A 19,624-nucleotide genomic window follows, 5' to 3' on the forward strand; every position below is an offset into this window, starting at 1 on the left:
CCCCTCAAACATGGGGGGGCCACAACCCAGGACCCCCATCCTGGAGCTGGGGTGGGGGGACTATTGCTTGAATTCAACCTGGTTCTGGAGCAGGGATGGGGCCGGCAGGGACGGGGGGCACAGGCTGGCTCTTGGCCCCCCATCCCCACCTGGCAGCCAGGGGTGCCCAGTGGGTGGAGGGGCCACCTCCTGTCCCCCTCCCCGGGAAGGCACAACATGGTCTGTGCAGGTCAGACGGCTTCAAAGCAACGCAGAGAAAAACATCCAGAAAAACATCCTCCCTCCAAGGGAGCGCCCAGAACCCCACATCCCCCTGCTCCCGGGCCGGGATGCGGCCCCAGCTGGGGATGCTGCTTAAGGCACTGGCGGTGATGTCCCTGTCAGGGGGGGCTGGAGCCCCTTCCCCTTAATCCTTCTCCCGTGTCCACTTGATCATGGTCTCGGGCGAGCGGTAGAGGAAGATGAGCTTGGCGTAGAGCTCCTCCTCCAGCTCCAGCTCGCCCGTCTCCCGCACCAGGAAGATGTCCTGGCACAGCTTCAGGATGCCATCCACGCAGGGCAGCTCCTCGAACATGATGGAGTGGGAGATCTCGCTGAAGAAGCCCCGCACGAACTTGCCGATCACCAGCACGATGGACACGTAGAGCCCCATGATCCTGCAAGGTGGGGGCACATCCTAAATGCCTGGAGATCCCAGCAATTCCCTCTGGATCCCCCCTCACCCTGGCACCCTCCACGTACCCGTAGCCAGCCAGGAAGCCCAGGCTGGGGGGGCTGACTTTGTCGTTGAAGATGATCATGGGGAGGACGTTGCCCTCGTGGGATGGAGCGTCCTTCAGCCTCAGCACCCACCACTCCACAAAGTGGCCAGAGCCCCTGCGCTCCTGTTTCAGCTGCACCTCCACGTCCAGGTAGCTCTCCACATCATCTGGAGAGGGTGACACCGTCAGGGCACAGCACAGTGGGTGCTGTGCTCTTCAGGATGATTGTTTTGGGAGGAGACAAGGTGGGACTCACGTCCTCACTGTCCCCAAGGGCTGGTGGTGTGCTCCCAGTGCTGATTTTTTAGGGAGGGACACACTGGGATTGATGCCCTCCTCCCTGTTGTCAGAGAGGTGGCACCCAGTGCTGGTTTCCTTGTGGGAGACATGGTGGGACCTACCTGGCAGCAGCTGCTTGACAGGTTCAGCTTCGAGACCGGTGGGTGCCCGGATGTATTTAGGGAAGAGTTTGGGCAATAACCTGCAAGAAAGTGGAGTGATGGGGGGGTTACACCACCCCACTGAGCACAGGGGTCCAGTCACCCCTCAGAGGACACTCACACTGGGTCATGCCTGGTGCCTTCTAGCATCTGGGCCAGCTGCAGGCGGCTGGGTGAGCCGGCCTCCAGCTCTGTATCGTGCTTGCCGTAGGCGTTCTCCACCGTGCCCCCTTTGCCCAGGTCCCTGCGGGCAGGAGAGGCTCAGTGCGGGCAGGGGGGCACAGGCAGGGCTGGCTCCTCCCTGGCCGTGCCCGAGGTACCTCTGGAAGCTCCAGGAGATGTGCACGGTGATGGCAGAGGAGCCGTTCTGCAGCTCCAGCCGCATCTGCTCGCGGCTGGGGGGGCTGATGCCCCACACCGAGCCCGAGCTGCCCTCGACGCGCGCCGTCACGATGTCCTCGTGGCCGTAGAGGGTGATGAACTGCATGGCCAGCTGCCACCAGGGGAGGGACATGGTCAGCCCCTGCCCTGGGGGCTCTGCCAACCCCTACCCCAGGGATTTTTTGAGGTGGGGAGGGAGGATTTACCGGCTCGCTCTCAAACTCTGCGGTCAGCTCCTCGTAGTCCTCGGAGGTGAAGGGCTGGATGTATTGTTGTTGGGAGCTGGTGCTGAACAGAGGCTGGGGAGGACAGGGGGACATCAGCCAGGCAGGGCACGCTGGTGTCCCCCACCTGGGCACCCCAACAGCCACCCCCAGACACTCACCTCGTACCCCCCCACCTTGAGGGTGACGGTGACATCGATGGGGTGGTTGATGACGCCCACCACGGAGCGCACCAGGGACATGAAGAGCAGCGGGAACCAGATGATGCCCACGAGGAAGAGGATGATGAGGCCGCCCATGCCGTACTTCACCACCTTCTTCTTCTTCTGCCCCTTGGGCTGGGGGTATTTCTGGATGGGGGAAGACAGCACAGTGTGTAGAGTGTGCTCAAAAAACCCCAACAAACCCCCAAAAGGGGTTTAGTGAGGAACCCTTCCTGCACAGGGGCTGTACCTTCTCAGTCTCCCGGCTGCACTTGATGATGAAGATGTTGGAGTAGATGTCCTCCACACACATCCAGTTGGAGAGGGACAGCGTGGTGTCCGTCCACACCCAGTCCATGACGGCGCGCAGCTCCACCAGGAAGGGCACGAGGCGGAACCTGGGGGCACACGGGACAGGGCAGTGGTACAGCAGCACCCTCAGTGTGCCCAGGGCTCCCGTGGCCCCGTGCCCTACCCCTGGAAGAGGAAGAGGTTGAGGTGGTTGTATTTCTTGGTGAGGAAGTTGCCCAGGATGCGGGTGGGGTAGCCACAGCGGATCTGGTAGGCCGACAGTCCAAAGTAGATGCACTTCACAAAGTACCACAGCTGGGCCACCGTGTTTTGGCGGAACAACCTGCAGGAAGGACGTGCCACTCTTCAACCTGGGCCACCACGGTCCCACACAAGGAGCGTGCCGTGCCATCCTTTGGGATGTACCTTTCGGTGACAGCAGGCAGGATGAAGAACATCCAGAAGTGGATGCCAAAGACCAGGGTGACCTGGAAGATGAGCTTGCCCAGCACGGTCTTGCGGAGGTAGAGCGCGCGGTCGATGACCATGGTGGTGAACTGGAAGAGCAGCATGAACAGGAACGCCTCCGGCACTTGGTTTTGCGACAGCGAGGAGGTGATGTCGGCGGCCGCCGAGTATCTCTGGGGTGCAGGAGAGGTCAGGATGTGGCCCAGCCTCACCCCGTGGTGGAGGCAGCACAGCCAGGGCCCTGTGGGACTCCCTGCTCACCCCAAAGGCCCAGAAGCCGAAGACGATGATGATGAAGTCGACCACGTCAGCCAGGAACATGTAGGCGTAGACGTCGGTGGCCGCGTGGTTCTGCGTGTCCAGGATGTCCTGGAAGAACCTGCGCACTGGCTGGTACATGTTCCGTGCCCTGCAGGGACAGGGGACACAGGGGACACAGGGGACAGGTGACTGGGACTGCACCCCACAGCCCCCACCCCAACCAGCTCCACCACGACTCACATGGTGAGGAAGAAGCCCTTGACGCGCAGGCCAAACTCCCTCAGCTTCCTGTGAGCGTGGCTCTCTTCTGACACTTCCTCCTCCTCCTCATCCTCCTCCTCGCCCCCTTGAAGTGAGGCACAGTGTGGGTGACTGCCAGGGTCCTGCAGGGCCACATCCTGCCCGACCCCAGCACCCTGGGTGTGCCAGCCTTGCTCCTCACCGTGGCATGAGGGTTGGGAACTGGCGCTCACCTTCTGCTGGAACCATCTCCAAGGTCTTCCTCTCCTGCTGCCTCCTCCTCCTCCTGAAGCGGAGCTCTGTGGCCCTGTCACCCTCTTCCTGCTCCATGGACTCCCCCTCTGGCCCCAGCTCCAGCTCTGGCCCTGTGGCTGCTGCCTGGGCTCCTGGCTGTGCTGGAGCCTCCCGTCTCCAGCCCTTCCTCAGCCACCGCAGCGGAGCGGACACGGCTTCCTCCGCCTTCTCCCCTTCCTTGTCCTCCCGCTTCTCCTCCGCCGTCTTCTCCTGGTCCCACAGCCCAAAGGACTGCGGAGGGACATGGTCAGGGGTCCTGCTGCCCCCCAGCCCCACACACTTCACTCCCCATCCTGCAGCATCAACTCCCACCACAGCAGAGCCACCCAGCACCCACTGGGTCCAGCCTGGAGCCCCCAGAGCAGCTCCAGCTCCCCCCAAATTCCCACCCAGAGCTCACCAGCAGCAGGGAGCGATGGAAGAAGAGGGCCAGGAGCTGCACGAGGTCATACTTGATGTAGTGGGTGGACTTCTCCAAGCCCACGATGCGCGGTGGGAAGAAGGGCTTGCCCTCGTGGCGCAGCACGGTGATGTAGCCGTTCCAGGGGAAGAACCCAAACTGGAAGAGGTATTTCACCACCACCGTCACCTGTGGGGACACTGGGGTCAGTGGGTGGCAGCGAGGGCCGGGTGACATCGTCCCTTCACTGGCCACCCCCTGCCCACCTCGGTGAAGATGATGGCCGTCATCCAGAAGCGCTTGGTGGGCCGGGGGATGGAAAGCATGGCCCAGAGGAAGACGAGCATGGGCAGGAAGACGGAGATGATGGAGGCAGTGACCATGTTGTTGAGGATGATGACAAAGTAACAGAGCAGCTCGGAGTGGGCGGTCACACAGCGGTACCCGGCCAGCAGCAGCTTCAGGAACCGGTTGTGGGATTCGTAGAACCGCTCTGCCTCGTCCAGATCAGAGACACACAACTTCCTGTGGGGTGCAGGGCTGGGGTGAGCCCCCCTGGCTGCCCCCATCCCCATCCTGCTGTCCCCAAACCCACTGTCCCCACGTCCACCTGCTCTTGAGGAGCTCACTGGCAGTCCGCCTGCGCTGCTGGGGCAGGGCCAGGAAATGGTGACCATCAGCCATGTCCTCCGGGCTTGCCACCTGCTCCTGGCTGCTGGAAGAAGGGGGGCAGTTCTTAGGCACTGGCTGGGGATGACACAGGGATGGGGCTGAGCCCCCTGCCCCACCTGTGGCACTGCCAACGTCCCCCTCAGGGGTTTCTATGCACCTGCCTGGAAGCGCTGCTTTGGGAATCTGCAATCAAGGAGGCGGACGGGCTCAGCTCCTCTGGGAGCTCTTCAGGCAGCAGGTAGAGCTCATGCAGGAACCCCTCGTTGATCTGCTCTCCCTGTGGCAGGCAGGATGTCAGTGCCACCGTGGGGTGCCACCCCCCACGCCCCGGTGTCCCCCAGCTCACGTTGGCCAGGCGCTGCGCCATGACGAATCTCTCGAGGCGCAGCACTCGGGACATGTCCGTGTGCTCCTTGGTGCAGGTGTCCAGCCACTTGGTCAGCCCGTCCACCAGGGCCTGGCACAGCAGCCACAGGAACCTCAGCGTGTTCAGTGCCCGATGCAGGACGTTGCTCCGCTCTGCCAGGGCAGAAAGAGGGGTGGAGGGTGACTGTGCCCACTCAGACCTCCCCAGCACCCCCCGAGCTGCAGTCCTGCCCACCTACCAGCAGTTTCCATGCTCTCCACCTCCCGGCGTTCAGCCTCCTGAGCAGCCTCCACCTCTCTCCTTGCGCCATCCTCTGCAAGGGTCAGACCCCAGAAAAGGATGGACATCATGTCTGGGGCTCTCCCATCCACCTGTCCCCCCACATCCACCTTAAAAACCAGGGTGGGCACCAAAGCAGCTGCACAGCTTGTCCCCAGCCCCACCAGAGAGTCCCCCACACACTGGGAGTGCCCTGCCAGGGCACACAGTGAGCACCAGGCAGGGCTGTGTCCCCTCCTGTCCCCCCAGCCCAATTTTGGGGTGTCACACTCACCTGCAGCGCTCTCAATGCTGGATGGCCGTGACAGCTCAGGCTGCCCCTGCTGCCGCAGCACCGTCCTGGTGTTGGTCACCCAGGCCTGGTAGGCGAGCTGGAGGGGGACAGGGGCCATCAGCACCCTGGGGACACTGCCAGCCCTGTGGCTGCTGTGCAGACCCCCAGCCCTGCTCACCTGGAAGGCGCTCGGCCTCTTTGGCTTTGGCTCCTCCTGCACCTCCTCCTCCTCCTCACTGTCCGACTCGAAGAGGAAATATTCCCCAGAACGCAGCACTGCCAGGGGGCACAGGGTGTCACAGCACAACCAGGGCCATGGCAGAGGTGTCACACCCCAGGCTGGCCCCGCTGCCACCTCCCAGAGCTCTGCCCAGCACCAAGGACACCCGTGGGGACATCAAAACCAACGACTAAACTGCCACGTCCCCAAAGCGGCGTCACTCAGAGGTGACCAACATCAGTGACCCCAAACCCAGCCTGGCACCCCCAGTCCAACACCCCATTAGTGCTGGGGAGCAGAGAAGCCATGGTTAGTGCTCTGTGGGACAGGGGACATGCAGGGTGTCACCTTGGCCAAGCAGTGCCACCAGCACCCCGGTGGGGGGGACCCCTCTGAGGGGCTGTGCCCCATCACGGCCCCGTGCCAGGGCTGTACCTGCAGCATGGTCTGACCATGGCTGCCACCAGCGCTCCCTCTGCCGGGACGGGTCCGTGGGGTCACCGGGCTCTGTGGGATGGCAAAATGGCAAACAGGGCTGAGGATGGCCACACTCAGGGCACCCACCCTACTGGGGGCACTCAGGGCAGGAGGAGCCACCACAGTGGGTGGCAGTGATGGGTCACAGTGCCACCCATGTGTCCAGAAAAGGGTTGGGGACAGGGCAGGGACCCCCCTGCTCTCACCTGATCTGGCCCCTTCCTGCCCCGGGCCGGTGCTGCGGGGCTGCCGCTCCTGGCGGTACTTCTGCTGCTTGGCTCGGATCCGCTCCATCCTGGAGGCACAGGGTGCTGCAGAGCCCGCTCCCCCACACTCCCAGGGGTACCCCAAACACAGGGGTGCCCCAAAATTCAGGGAGAGAGGTCCCAGTGCCCCCCAAAACCCACTCACTGCCGCTTCAGCTGGTCCAGAGACTTCTTCTCAGCTCGCCGGTGCGAGTTCAGGCTCTTCATGATGCTGGCCTTGAACAGTGCCACACCCCTAGGGGACAGGGGACAGGGGAGGGTCAGGGGCACCCCCTGCACCCATGGGGATCCCCCAGGACCCCAATCCCACCTGGAAGCCTGCAGGGAAGAGGCCTGGAGGTTCCACATGACGTGCAAGTAGTAGGAGCTGAGGAAGATGCGGCGCTGGAGCAGCAGGAAGAAGAAGCAGATGCTGTCCCATATGATGCCAGCCTCCTCCACGGGCAGCGTGCAGTCGTGGTCCTTGTGCGTCGTCTTGGCTGGCAGGCAGAGGAGCAGACAGGTCAGGCAGCAGCCCAAACCTGCAGCCCTGAGCCCCCCCAGAGCAGCAACTCACGGTTGTAGTAGCCCTTGACGGTGCAGACGAGGCTGAAGAGCTGGATCACCCAGCAGAAATTGTTCTGCATCTGCTGCACGAAGACGCAGGACAGGAGCTGCGGGCAGAGAGGGCACACACGGCTTTGTCACCAGCCCAGGCACGCCCAGAGCGACCTGAGCAGAGGCACACGAATCACCACACACCGACAGCATGTTTTTGGAGATGATGATGGTGATGTTGTAGAGGATGAGGCAGTCCCAGAGCGCCAGGCGGGCGCGGGTGGGCTTGCGCAGGATGGCAGTGCCCGAGAGCAGCAGGTAGAAGCAGGCCAGCACGTAGCCCAGGCCAAAGAGGCTGATGCGGTTGGCACCAGTGATGAAAACCACCACGAGGACCACCCAGAAGAAGTAGTAGAACACCACCACCTTCGCCATGTCCAGGTAGGACCTGCAGATCAGAGCAGGAGTCTTGTCTTGTCCCTTCCCAGCACGGTGCCAGCTCCCCCACCAGTTCTCTCAAAGGGCTCTGTCCCAGTTTATGGCACAAAGCCTGAGGGTCCTGCACCATCACCAGGGGTGTCCTGGACCACCTCATCTCCTTCCAGAAGGGTCTCAGGGTGCTCCTGCTCCAGCCATCAGCGGGGTCATGTCCAAAGGGGTTCCAAGCCCACTCTAGGGATCCCAGCCCAGCAGGTCCCATCCTACCCACACCCATCCAAGGGTGGGATCTCCTCTTGTCCCTATCCCAAATACTCCCATCCCAGGGGGGAACCCATCTTGTCCACACCCCAAAGTTTGGCATGCCAAGGTTAGAATTCCAAGGGTGGGATCTCCTCTTGTCCCTATCCCAAAGGCTCCCATCCCAGGGGGGGAACCCATCTTGTCCACACCCCAAATTTTGGCATGCCAAGGTTAGAATTCCAAGGGTGGGATTCCTTTGTGTCCATACCCCAAGGGGTCTCACCCCACCCTGTCCATTCCCCCACCCCAGAGGAGCACCCCACTCACTGCCCACAGGGAATCCCACCCCACAACCCCATCCCAAACTGAGGTGCTATTCTGGGGGCACCCACTTGCAGTACACGAAGTTTGGGGTGGGGTTGTGGTGGTCCTGCTCCCGGTCCAGCCGCTCGGAGTTGTCCCCGGCCGCCTGCAGCCACGGCTCGGAGCGCTCGGCCTCGAACACGCGCCACTGCTGGGCCGCGCACAGCAGCAGCATGAAATCATCTGAGGGAACACGGCTCAGCCCGGGCCACAGCCTGCCCCAAAGCCCTGGCACCCCCAAACCCTTCCCCAGGGTGTGGGGCAGCCCAGGTCACTCCTGTCCAGCATGGGGAGCTCATGAATTCCCTCCTCCAGGTGTGGCTTTCCTCTTTAACCAAGTGTGCATCTCTCCAGGCCCCCAAAAGGGGTTGGGAAAATAATTCAGTGCCCCCAAAAAGGGGTGGGGTTTGCCAGGATTCCCTCTCCAGTGGGGTGTGTGTGATTTAAGCTCTACCTCCTCTCCAACCCTCCTACCCGCCCTTCCTTCCCCCTCCTGGAGACAGGATGGCCAGGAAGGATCAGAGGTTTTGGGGGGACAGGGGCAGGAACAGGGTGACCCCATGGGCACAGAGGAGGAGCAGGGGGAGCAGGGGGCTGCCATGGGCTGGAGCAGGGGGACAGGGCTACTCACTGATGAGGTTGGTGGATTTGGGAACCTGGAAGAAGTCGGGCAGGTAGAGCCACTTGACGAGTGCTGAGTTGACGGGGATGGCGCTGCTCCAGCGCCACGGATAGTCTGGGTGGGCAGGGGGCACAATCAGCGCCAGGCCTCTCCCCCTGCCCCTTCCCAGGCCCCACAGAAAGGCTGAGAGTGCCCCTTACCCAGGCAGAGAGCAGGGGGCATGCCCAGGCACAGCAGGTACTGGTAGAGGAAGAAGATGACGAGGAAGAGGCAGTACTTGGGCCAGAGGCGGGCGATGGCCGCGCGCCGCCGCCGCGTCAGCATCACCACGAGCCAGCAGCCGTGCAGGATCACCAGGAAGTTCATCCTCTGCCCGATCACGTTCACGATCATCAGGAAGCAGATCTGGGGGAGCAGCGGGGCGCGGGGCTCAGCCACCGGCATGCTGTGAGCACACAGCCCCTCCCCACAGCATCCACGCCCCCACCTCCAAGCCAAACTTGTAGTAGAAGTAGTTGATGAAGTATTTGGCGCAGCTGACGAGGCCCAGGTCCAGGTGCTCGCGGGAGATGTCCTCGAAGATGGTCTCGGTGGCGGGGGCCACCAGCTGCTGCTGCTTGCGGTAGTACTGCTGGCGCCGGTACACCACGGCCTCGAACACCAGCAGCAGCAGCACCTGCAGGTGGTTCTGCAGGGACAACAGGGCATGTCAGGATTCAGGATCCCCCCCCAGGCAGTGCCCACAGCAGCCCCGTGCCCACCTTGACGTAGTCCCAGGTGGGGTAGTGCTTCCGGACGCCGAACCAGTTGGCAGGGTCCACCAGGTCACGGTACAGCGTGGAGTTGGCCAGCTCCTCTGGGGTCAGGTTGGTGCTGTTGGCTAGGGGCTGCCAAGGGGAGCACCAGGGGATGGCTCAGTGCCCCTGGGCCCCCCAGACCCCCCCTCCAGCCAGGGAGCCCCCCAAGAACCGGTGCTGCTGGGCACACCTGGGTGCAGTTGCTGGAGTACTCCTCGGGGTCCACGACCTTGAGCTGGTAGAGCATCTTGCAGACGATGATGATGCAGGTCCAGATGGTGGAGAGGCACGAGGCCATGTGGCGGAAGCGGCAGTAGGGCATGGCCAAGGCCCACAGCAGCACCAGCAAGAAGTTCATCACCGAGACCTGAGGTGGGGGTTGTGTCAGCACCTGGGGGGGCCCAGCTGAGCCCCCCAATCCTGCACCCCAGGTACCTCCTCCAGGGCCACCCAGACCGTGTAGAGAGCCACCATCTTGACGACGTGGAGCTCCAGCACGCGCCTCATGAACACCTCCCAGCGGGTCACCATGGCCGAGAAGGACTGGCCCAGCACGACCAGGCGCTCCAGCACCAGCCCCCACTTGTTGGACTCTGTGGGACATGGACCTCATGGACACCCTGCAGCTTGGCTGGCTCTGAGGACACCCCACCTCATCCCCAGTGTCCTTCCTTGCTCAGAAAATCCTTTTTCACAACCCCCCATACCTGGAGAACATCCCAATCCTTCCCACAACCTCCAGCCTCTCCTGGATCACAGGGCATCCTGATCCATCCCAACAAATCCCTGCACCACCATGGTCCCATCCTGGCTTTCAGGACACCCCAATCCATCCCCATTCCCTCTCAGAGGCCACCCCAGTCCATCCCCATTCCCTCTCAGAGGGCTCAGAGGCCACCCCAGTCCATCCCCATTCCCTCCCAGATTTGAAGGACACTCCACTCACACCCTGAAAGTCTCTTTCAGGCTCTGAGGATGCCCCAATCCATCTCTCCATACCCTCCCACTCTTGGATACCAACCCAAATCCCACTCCCTACCCTCCCAGTCCCTCCTGGCTTGGAGGACACCCTGTCCCAGCCTGTCCCCACCCCTGTCCCGTACCCAGGGACTCGGTGTCAGAGTCTCTGGACTGGGCGGTCTCGGCAGCGGCCGCATCCCGCAGCAGGCGGCTCCCCTGCAGCTCCTCAGACCTGTGGGAAGGGGGGCTCAGAGCAGGGATGGCAGGCTCGGGGTGCAGGGGGGGTCACCCAGCACTGGCTCCCACCTGGGGATGTGGCAGGGGGCCGGAGGGGGGGTGTGGACTTGCGCCAGGTCAGTGATGTGCATGAAGGGCTCGTGGAAGCAGTGGAGCTGCAGGGTGCAGGCCAGGAGGAAGAAACCCGTCGTGAGGATGCTGGTGAGGAGCCTGGACATGGTGAACTGCTCCAGGCCCAAGTCACTCAGCCTGCATGGAGAGAGGAGGGTCAGCACAGGGTCTCATCCATCCCACCCCATCCAGGCACCGAGGCTCAATCCCCCAGCCCTGGCCATGCCCTGGTGCCAGCAGGGACCCCATGGCAGGCAGGGGACACTCACTGGCTATCATTGAGCCCCGTCAGGTTCTTCCAGTACATGGGGAAGTCATCAAACTGGTAGGTGTAGTTCATGATGAGCACCAGCATGGTGTAGGCCACCACCAGCCACCAGAAGCCCTTGAGCACCTTGCGCCACAGGCTGTAGTACACCTGCGGGGACAGGGACATCAGCAGGGCCACCCTGGGGGTGGCACAGGCCCCCAGGAGCCCCCCAGTCTCCCCACCTGGAACAGGATGAGGCAGAGCAGGAACAGGAGCATGTAGACAATCTTGAAGACGACGAGGCGGCCGGTGAAGGTCACCACGATGAACTTGGCGGCGCACACCAGGATCCAGAACTTGGCGAAGAAATTCTTCACCACCTCCCCCAGGCTCTGCAGCACATCCCGCATCTGCCCGGTGTCTGTGGGGCACGGAGGGGCTGCAGGAGCCGGGCAGGGGCACTGGGGTGTGCCCCCACAGCTGTGGGGTGCTGGGTGTGGGGCACTGGGGTGGCAGCAGCTCACCTGTGTCCACCACGGACACCTCGGTGAGCGGCGTGGCCGGGGAGCTCCTGGTCAGCACCTTCTCGCTAACGAACTGGCGCAGCAGCATCCAGAAGGTGAGGGTGAACAGCAGCTGTGGGGACAGGCAGTGAGCAGGGACAGGGGACAGGGCTGGGACAAACCCTGGAAAATGAGAATTTCTGTGCAGACAGGCACTGACCCCCTAGGAAAACACTGAGGCCACGGAGAAGGCTTCCAAAATTAAATTATAGAACTGAGATTGTGATGTGTAGTTTGACTAGAAGTGTGTAATTAAGATTGTGATGTGTAGTTTGAATAGAAGTGTGTAGTACCACACAGCAAAAAACTCAGAATTTAAAGATTTAAGATGGAGTAATATATCTATAACAAAATGAAAGTTTTAGAGCAGAAGTTTAGTCCTTCTTCACCTTCTTCTTCATGAGTCTAAGTGATCTTTTGTAATTAAATAAAAAACCTGTATTGCAGACAGTTAACCTACATAACTAGTAGTTAGTTATTAGGTTTAAAGTAAAAATAATTTAAGTAGCTTTTCTTAATTAAAGTTAGCCATTGAAAGGCCTTTAAAAAAACCCCAAAACACATCTCCATTTTTAACTTATTAGCTAAAAATACTGTAAAACTCACTGTCTGTAAAAACATAACATAAATAAAAATTAATAAACATCTGAATCCAAACAAGAAAAAAAGGTTCTCTAGCTTTTTATCCCAACTCTGAAAAAAAAAAATAAATGAAACACATCACAGTGCCACGCTTACCTTGGAGCCCAGGGTTATGCAGGGGTACATGGGGTGCACCAGCCCCAGGGGCTGCAGGCCTGGAGGGCTGGGCAGCTCTGCAGACACCTCCATGGCCCACACGTACTGCAGGACGCACAGGCTGATGCCATAGAGCACCAGCAGGGGCGAGCAGAGCATGGCACAGTGCCGCCGGCTCCGCACCGTCCAGATCAGGCACGCCCACACCAGCAGCACGAAGGTCAGCCAGCTGTGGTAGATGATGCTCCACACCTGGGGGCACAGAGGGTGAGCCCAGGAGGTGTCCCCAACATGTCTGTGTCCCCCCACCAGTGTCTGTGTCCCCTCCCAGCTCCTCACCATCATGGCAACGAGGGCGACCACGTAGCTCTGCTTCATGAGGACGTGGCCCAGGGTGTGCAGGGGCAGCCAGGCTGCCGGGTGCCTCCTGCCTGGCATGGGCAGGGGCACTGTCAGGCGGCTCCGGGCTGCAGGGTGTGGGGAGAGGGAGGTGAGACACCCCAGGGATGGAGGGTTTGGGGAGAGGGAGGTGAGACACCCAGGGATGCAGGGTTTGGGGAGAGGGAGGTGAGACACCCCAGGGTGCAGAGTTTGGGGAGAGGGAGGTGAGACACCCCAAGGATGCAGGCAGGGTTTGGGGAGAGGGAGGTGAGACACCCCGGGGATGCAGGCAGGGTTTGGGGAGAGGGAGGTGAGACACCCCCAGGGATGCAGTTTGGGGAGAGGGAGGTGAGACACCCCCAGGATGCAGGCAGGGTTTGGGGAGAGGGAAGTGAGACACCCCGGGGATGCAGGCAGGGTTTGGGGAGTAGGAGCTGAGACACCCCAGGGATGCAGGCAGGGTTTGGGGAGAGGGAGGTGAGACACCCCAGGGATGCAGGCAGGGTTTGGGCAGGGGCTGGGGTCAGGCTCACATGGGTTCAGGATGTGCACGGTGCAGTTCTCGCCACTGCTGCTCGACATCCCGGCGTTGGAGGACAGCATGGGCTGAGGGCAGAGAGGGCTCAGAGCCCACCCTGGCACCCCCATCCCACACCCATTCCCTGCACAGCCCCCCAAACCCACCTTGGTGTCCTCAGTCACCTGCTCAGTGTCCCTGGGCCAACTCTCCAGCTCCACCAGGTCCGTTGGGGACGGCTGTGCCGGTGTCACGGGTCTCTGCGAGGGGCAGGAGTCAGCTCAGGGCACCCACTGCAGGACTGTGCCCTAGACCCTGCCAAGGTGGGCACCACACCTCCCCACCTCCCCCTGCAGCAGGGCTGGGCCAGCACACACGGTTGTCACCACTGTCACCATGGGTGTGGCTCTGTCCTGCAGCCCTCACCTTGACATCCATCCGCAGCCGCAGCTTCACCAGCGTGGCCATGGCGTAGTAGAGCAGCAGCAGGATGCCAGGGTTGGCATACACAGGCCAGTAGATGCTGGTGTTGAGGACCAGGGTGTTGGGCTGCGAGCAGTTGTAGTACAGGATGATGTCATTGAAGCCAAACATCCTGTGGGGACAGACGGGGTGGCATTAACCCCCCCAGCCAGGAGCAGCAGCCCTGTGCTGGCACCACAGGGATGCTCAGGCTGCCCTTCCCAACAGGACAGCTCACCCCACACCCCAGGGGCACCAAGCACAGCTCCCACCCTCCAGACTCACCGTGCCCAGAGGGTGGGGGGTGGGAAGAGCCCCTGGACGAAGGGGGTCTGGTAGGCATAGAGGCACAGCAGGTGGCAGGCGCTGTAGATGCCCACGAGCACGCAGAGGACATTGAAGGCCCGGTGGCCACCAGGGAGGTGACAGGCCCACCACGTGCACAGCCCCACGAAGAGCAGGAAGTAGACGGAGGAGGAGGCGGAGGGCAGGGTGATCCCTGGGGAGCAGAGCCCCGGGAGAGGTCAGTGCACAGCCCAGCAGCCCCCTGGACTGAGCAGCATCACACTGCAGCCAGCATCCCTCCTCAGAGCAAGCATCCCTTCCCCTTGGACTGAGTTTTCCATCTTGGACCAAGCATCTCCTTCCTCCTGGACTCTAAATGCATCCTCAGACCACGCACTGCTCCTGCTTGGAATGAGCATCCCCTTCCTCCCAGACCAAGCATCCCTTCCTCCATACATCAAGCATTTGACCCTTGGAGTGAGATTTCTCCCTTGGATTGAACACTCTCCCACCTTAAACCTTCTCCTCAGCCTGTTTTCCCCTCTGGACCAAGCACCCCTCCCTCCATGCACTGACCTTTCCCCCTTGGATGGAAAATTCTCCCCCATGGACCAAGCATCCCCTCAAACCAAACCACCCCAGATTGAGCACCCCCACTTCAGACCAAGCACCCTCCCGTGCCCCCCACATCCCGAGCCCACCTGCCAAGGCCAGCAGCAGGATGGCCAGGGCCTTGCCAGCCTCCCAGAGCAGCGAGTGAGCCTTGTCCCTCAGCCGCTTCCTGAGCCGCGAGTCCCTGCCGGCCGCACGCCGCTGCCGCCCTGCATCCTTCCCTTCCCTCTGCCGGGAAAACCAGGCTGCTGTGAGCTCCACGAGCTGATCCTGGGCAGCTCCCGGCCGTGCCTCAGTTTCCCTGCTCTGGGGAGGGCAGGGGTGGCCGGCCAGGTGGGCGCAGTGCCCGGCACCTGGCCGTGTTTATCTCCTCAGCACCGGGAAGCGCCTCCGAAGGGCGGCTGTTTTCCTTGGCTCAGGGACCCGGGTTCCCAGCACTGAGCTTTTTTCCAGGCTGCCTCCAGCCCCGGGCTCACGGCAAAGGCATCCAGGCTGGCCACTGCTCCGGTTACAGCCCAGCACGGCAGCCTGGGCTGGGGGGCAGCCCCCAGAGAGGGGCTGGGGGTGTCTGCCACAAGCACAGTGTCCCCGTGAGCTGCTGGCACTGCCAGGTGGGACTGGCACGGCACAGCACGGCACAGCACGGCACAGCATGGCACAGCACCCACAGAGCTCGAGCTGGGATCCAGCACCCCATAACTGCCCACCCCACTGACCCGCCTGTTTGCCACCATCCCTGCGGCAATGCCAGAGCAAACACAGGCACTCCTCCATGGCTGAGTCACCCTAAGCTGTGTGACAATGGCCAAGCCCTCCAAGCTGGCCAAAACCGCCCCAAACTGGGTCCCTGACACTGGGGGTGTCCCCATGCCAAGCCCCAGGCTGTGCCCAGGGAAGGGACAGGGACACCCTGGTGGGGTGTCCCCATGGTGGGATGTCCCCATGGCAGTGGGGGTGGCTCTCACCCACTCAGAGGACTCCAGGGACTCGAGATTCCTTCTGGAGGTGGCAGGGCTGAGGCGGCCACACACGCACAGGGACAGAGATGAGACCAGCAGGATGCCAACATCGGGTGCCACCAGCCGCACCGAGTTGGGAATGTCACTCAAATCCAGCCTGGGGGGGACAGTGGGGCAGGGGAGGGTTCAGGGGTGACCCCCCAGCCACTGCCAGCCCCCAGCCCCACAAATCAGGGTGCCCTTACCTGGTGACCCCAATGTGCCGAGCAAGGACCTCCCAGGTGCTGCCTGTGGGAAGGAGGGGGGCACTGAGTGGGGCAGACCCAGGTGGGGAGAAGGTTCCCAGCCTGGGCACCCAGCACACACCCTGAGATGGCACAGCATGTCCCCAGAGCTGGCACGTGGCTGGCACCCTGCAGAGCCTCAGCAGCAGCAGCAGGATGGGTCCCACATGTCACCAGCCTGAGGGTGCAGCCCCAGGCAGGGCTGTGGGTGGGTGGGTGGGTGGGGGTGGGCACAGGCACCCCCTACTCACAGCTGGGCCCCAGCAGCTGGTCCAGGACGGGCAGGGTGTACAGGCATATCTGGAAAACCAGGTGGGCGAGGAGGAAGATGATGCTGGTCCCCAGCAGAGCCTTGAGGATGCGGGTGGTGTGACCTGTGTGACACAGGCAAAGCTGTCACCCACCCCCCAGGCACACCAGCAACCCCAGCAGGGACCCTGCGCCCTCAGGAGGAGCTGGGAAGGGGGCACTGTGCCCAGAGATCCCAGGGCCAGCATCCCAGCAGGGCTTTGCTCTCCCTGCTCACCCAGCACAGCCCCAGGGCACCTGAGAGCCAAACCCTGCAGCACCTCCTGGACCACACTGGGGTGCAGCCAGCACCCCAATCCCTGCTGGAACACCCCATGGAGAGCTCCAGGGATCCCCCCCAGCCCAAACCCCCCCAGCCCTTCCAGCAGCTGCAGCTGTGCCCCCATCCCACCCGGTTCCTGGGCCCTGTGCCCGTTTTTCTGGCCAGGGGGTGGGGTGGGCAGCGAGCCCACCACAGCTGTGAGCCGGCCTGGGGGCGGCCCCGGGCCAGCAGCTTTCCCTCCTCTTGTTTTTTCCTGTAAATCCACACCAAGCTGGGCAGTGCTGGGGCCATGCGAGCCCATGAAATATTCAGAGGGTAAAGCTTTTAGCTTTTAGCTGTGGGGGTGGGATCCAAGCCTGGCACAGGGGGGTACAAGCACCTGCCCTGGGCAGGGTGGAGGGGCTGCTCGTGGTGTGCCCACACAGCCCAGCCCTGAGGTTTTTGGTTAATAAGGCTCCAAAGTGGAGCAGGAGGGCTATTCATAGCCCTGCTGGGTTATAATTAACAGAGAGAGGCTCCACAGGAGCCACACTGCCCAGCCAGGGTGAAACCACAGGCAAGGTGCCTGCAGGAGGGGGGTGGCAGCTGCCCTGTCCCCACCTGTCCCACCCCTGCAGCCCCAGGTGAGCCCCTTACCTGTGGTGAAGCGTGGGGAGGGCCCTGGGAACCAGGGCAGGAGCAGCAGGAAGAGCAGGTACACCAGGGACAGGACATTGTAGCGGAAAAGGCAGGCTGGGGACAGAGGGACAGGGTTAGTGACAGGGCTGTGGCACAAGGAGCTGTACCCCCTGCACCACGGGGATCCCCAAAAGAGGCACCCCAAAATGCCAGGTGGTCCTGGGGCGATGCCAGGTAGGACAAGAGGGTCAAGCCCCCAAAAAAGTGCTGTCAGAAAGAGGGACACAGGCAGGACCTCAGGCTGTGCCACTCCTGGTGACCCACAAGGGGACAAGGGGACACCAGGGGAAGAAGAGCCAGGACAAAAATCTGCTGCATTCCCACATCATTCCCACAAAACCAGGCTGAGCACTGCAGGGACCCCCAGGGCCAGGCTGGGAGCCCAGCAGGGCTGGCACAGCACCTGTCCCCAGCACAGCCCTGCTCTGGGCGTGCCACCAGCTCAGCACCTTCCCCCTCACTTATTTTTAGATCTAAATTACAGCTTGTTTGGAGGCACGAAACTACCGGAGGAGCTGGGCTGAGCCAGCACCCTGCTGTGACAGACAGGGGACAGGAATGGGGACAGGGATGGGGACAGGGCAGCTGGGGATGCAGTGCTGTTGTCACGTTCCTGTCACCACACTGAGAGTGACAGACAGCAGCAGATGCACTGGCAGGAGCTGGGAGCACCCACAGGGCAGCCCCAAGGATGGGTAGCAGCACCAGGACACCCCCAGCAGCAGTGGGCAGTGAGCTTTGTCACCCTGCCCTGCTCCAGGACAGTCCCCAGCCATGGGGATCCCTCTGGGACAGCCCCAGGAGCTGGAGCTGGGCAGGATAGGGAGCTGGGCACAGCCAGGGCAGGGAGCTGGAGCTGGGCACAGCCAGGGCAGGGAGCTGGAGCTGGGCACAGCCAGGGCAGGGAGCTGGGCACAGCCAGGGCAGGGAAATGGAGCTGGGCACAGCCAGGGCAGGAGCTGGAGCTGGGCACAGCCAGGACAGGGAGCTGGAGCTGGTGCTGGGCACAGCCAGGGCAGGGAAATGGAGCTGGGCACAGTCAGGGCAGGGAGCTGGTGCTGGGCACAGCCAGGACAGGGAGCTGGAGCTGGGCACAGCCAGGACAGGGAGCTGGAGCTGGGCACAGCCAGGGCAGGGAGCTGGAGCTGGGCACAGCCAGGGCAGGGAGCTGGAGCTGGGCACAGCCAGGACAGGGAGCTGGAGCTGGGCACAGCCAGGACAGGGAGCTGGAGCTGGGCACAGCCAGGACAGGGAGCTGGAGCTGGGCACAGCCAGGGCAGGGAAATGGGCACAGCCAGGGCAGGGAAATGGAGCTGGGCACAGCCAGGGTAGGGAGCTGGAGCTGGGCACAGGCAGGGCAGGAGCTGGGCACAGGCAGGGCAGGGAGCTGATGCTGGGCACAGCCAGGGCAGGGAAACGGGCACAACCAGGGCAGGGAGCTGGGCACAGCCAGGACAGGGAGCTGGGCACACCCAGGGCAGGAGCTGCTCCCCTTGCACCCCAGGGGAAGGGGGTGAGCAGGGGGGTTTCAGGGTGGGACTGGGGGCGCAGGGGACCCGGCTGGGTGCCAGGGACATGCTCAGCACCACAGCCCGGCACGGCCCTTCCTGTGTTTATGGTTCCAATGGGACAGCACATCCTGGGGAGAGGGACAGCACAGCCAGGAGGGGACACAGCACAACCCCTGGGGACAGCAGGGCATCCTCCGAAGGACAGACAGCCCAGGACACGTCCCATGCTGGGGCTAACACCAACTGCAGCCCCACAGCGGGGTCCCCAGGTGTCCCCAGACCCGCAGAGCACAGCCTGGCCCCGAGCAGGGCTGGGGGACACCGGCACCACCGTCACCAGCAGCCACCTCCCCGCGGTGACCCCGGGACGCGTCACCTCCCGCAGCCGCTGCCGAGGGCTCCTGGCTGTTTCGGCAAACCATGATCTCATGGAGCAAATATTCCAGCCGAGAGGAGCCTTCCCGGCACGGGGGCGAGACGCTGCTGCGGCTTCCGTGGGAGCCAGGCAGGGCCCCTTGGCATCGCCCTGGCAGTGGCCACCCACCCCAGTGCCCACCCTGGGGTGACCCAGCTCCACCCTGAGCCCCCAGCCCTGCCACGGACACGTCCTGGGCGCTGGTGGCACCGAGGGGACACGGTGGCATGGCTGGGAGTCCCGGTGAGAGCACGGATTGGGGGGCACCCACATGCTGTGACCCCATCCTTTGGTGCCACCAGCACCCCTGGGCTCCTCGGGCTGGCAGCTGACCCTGCACCCCTCGGGCATCACCAGGGAATCTCCCAAAGTGATCCCAGGATGGGAGGGCAGGAGGTGACAGCCTGGTTTTGGGGACCCAGCCCGGTTCTGGGGACCCAGCCTAGTTTTGGGGTGACAGCCTGGTTCTGGGGACCCAGCCTGGTTTTGGGGACCCAGCCCGGTTCTGGGGACCCAGCCTAGTTTTGGGGTGACAGCCTGGTTCTGGGGACACAGCCCGGTTCTGGGGACAC

General features: G+C 62.7%; 1 protein-coding gene across 1 annotated transcript; it reads right to left on the reverse strand.

The window, feature by feature from the left end:
• Positions 1-23: 23 nt before the first annotated feature.
• PIEZO1 (piezo type mechanosensitive ion channel component 1) lies at positions 24-19,059 on the reverse strand. The gene is made up of 51 exons (XM_033069980.2): positions 18,975-19,059; positions 17,085-17,180; positions 16,129-16,251; positions 15,839-15,881; positions 15,600-15,750; positions 14,724-14,862; positions 14,023-14,236; positions 13,702-13,870; positions 13,443-13,535; positions 13,292-13,364; positions 12,717-12,844; positions 12,378-12,629; positions 11,601-11,712; positions 11,319-11,497; positions 11,096-11,244; positions 10,785-10,964; positions 10,622-10,710; positions 9,954-10,111; positions 9,709-9,885; positions 9,483-9,608; positions 9,209-9,409; positions 8,922-9,126; positions 8,731-8,835; positions 8,129-8,282; positions 7,260-7,503; positions 7,075-7,171; positions 6,829-6,997; positions 6,664-6,753; positions 6,459-6,547; positions 6,211-6,282; positions 5,734-5,831; positions 5,556-5,652; positions 5,241-5,315; positions 4,982-5,154; positions 4,835-4,912; positions 4,574-4,698; positions 4,230-4,488; positions 3,964-4,152; positions 3,503-3,794; positions 3,270-3,375; positions 3,030-3,177; positions 2,727-2,941; positions 2,485-2,643; positions 2,260-2,407; positions 1,968-2,156; positions 1,789-1,881; positions 1,522-1,694; positions 1,323-1,445; positions 1,163-1,242; positions 742-928; positions 24-656 (listed from the first exon to the last, which is right to left on the reverse strand). The coding sequence occupies exons 1-51, from the start codon at positions 19,057-19,059 to the stop codon at positions 407-409; spliced, it is 7,419 nt and encodes a 2,472-aa protein (XP_032925871.1). The 3' UTR covers positions 24-406.
• Between the last annotated feature and the right edge of the window lie 565 nt (positions 19,060-19,624).

The sequence above is a fragment of the Catharus ustulatus genome, chromosome 11, assembly GCF_009819885.2.
Source record: "Catharus ustulatus isolate bCatUst1 chromosome 11, bCatUst1.pri.v2, whole genome shotgun sequence".
NCBI lineage: Eukaryota > Metazoa > Chordata > Aves > Passeriformes > Turdidae > Catharus > Catharus ustulatus.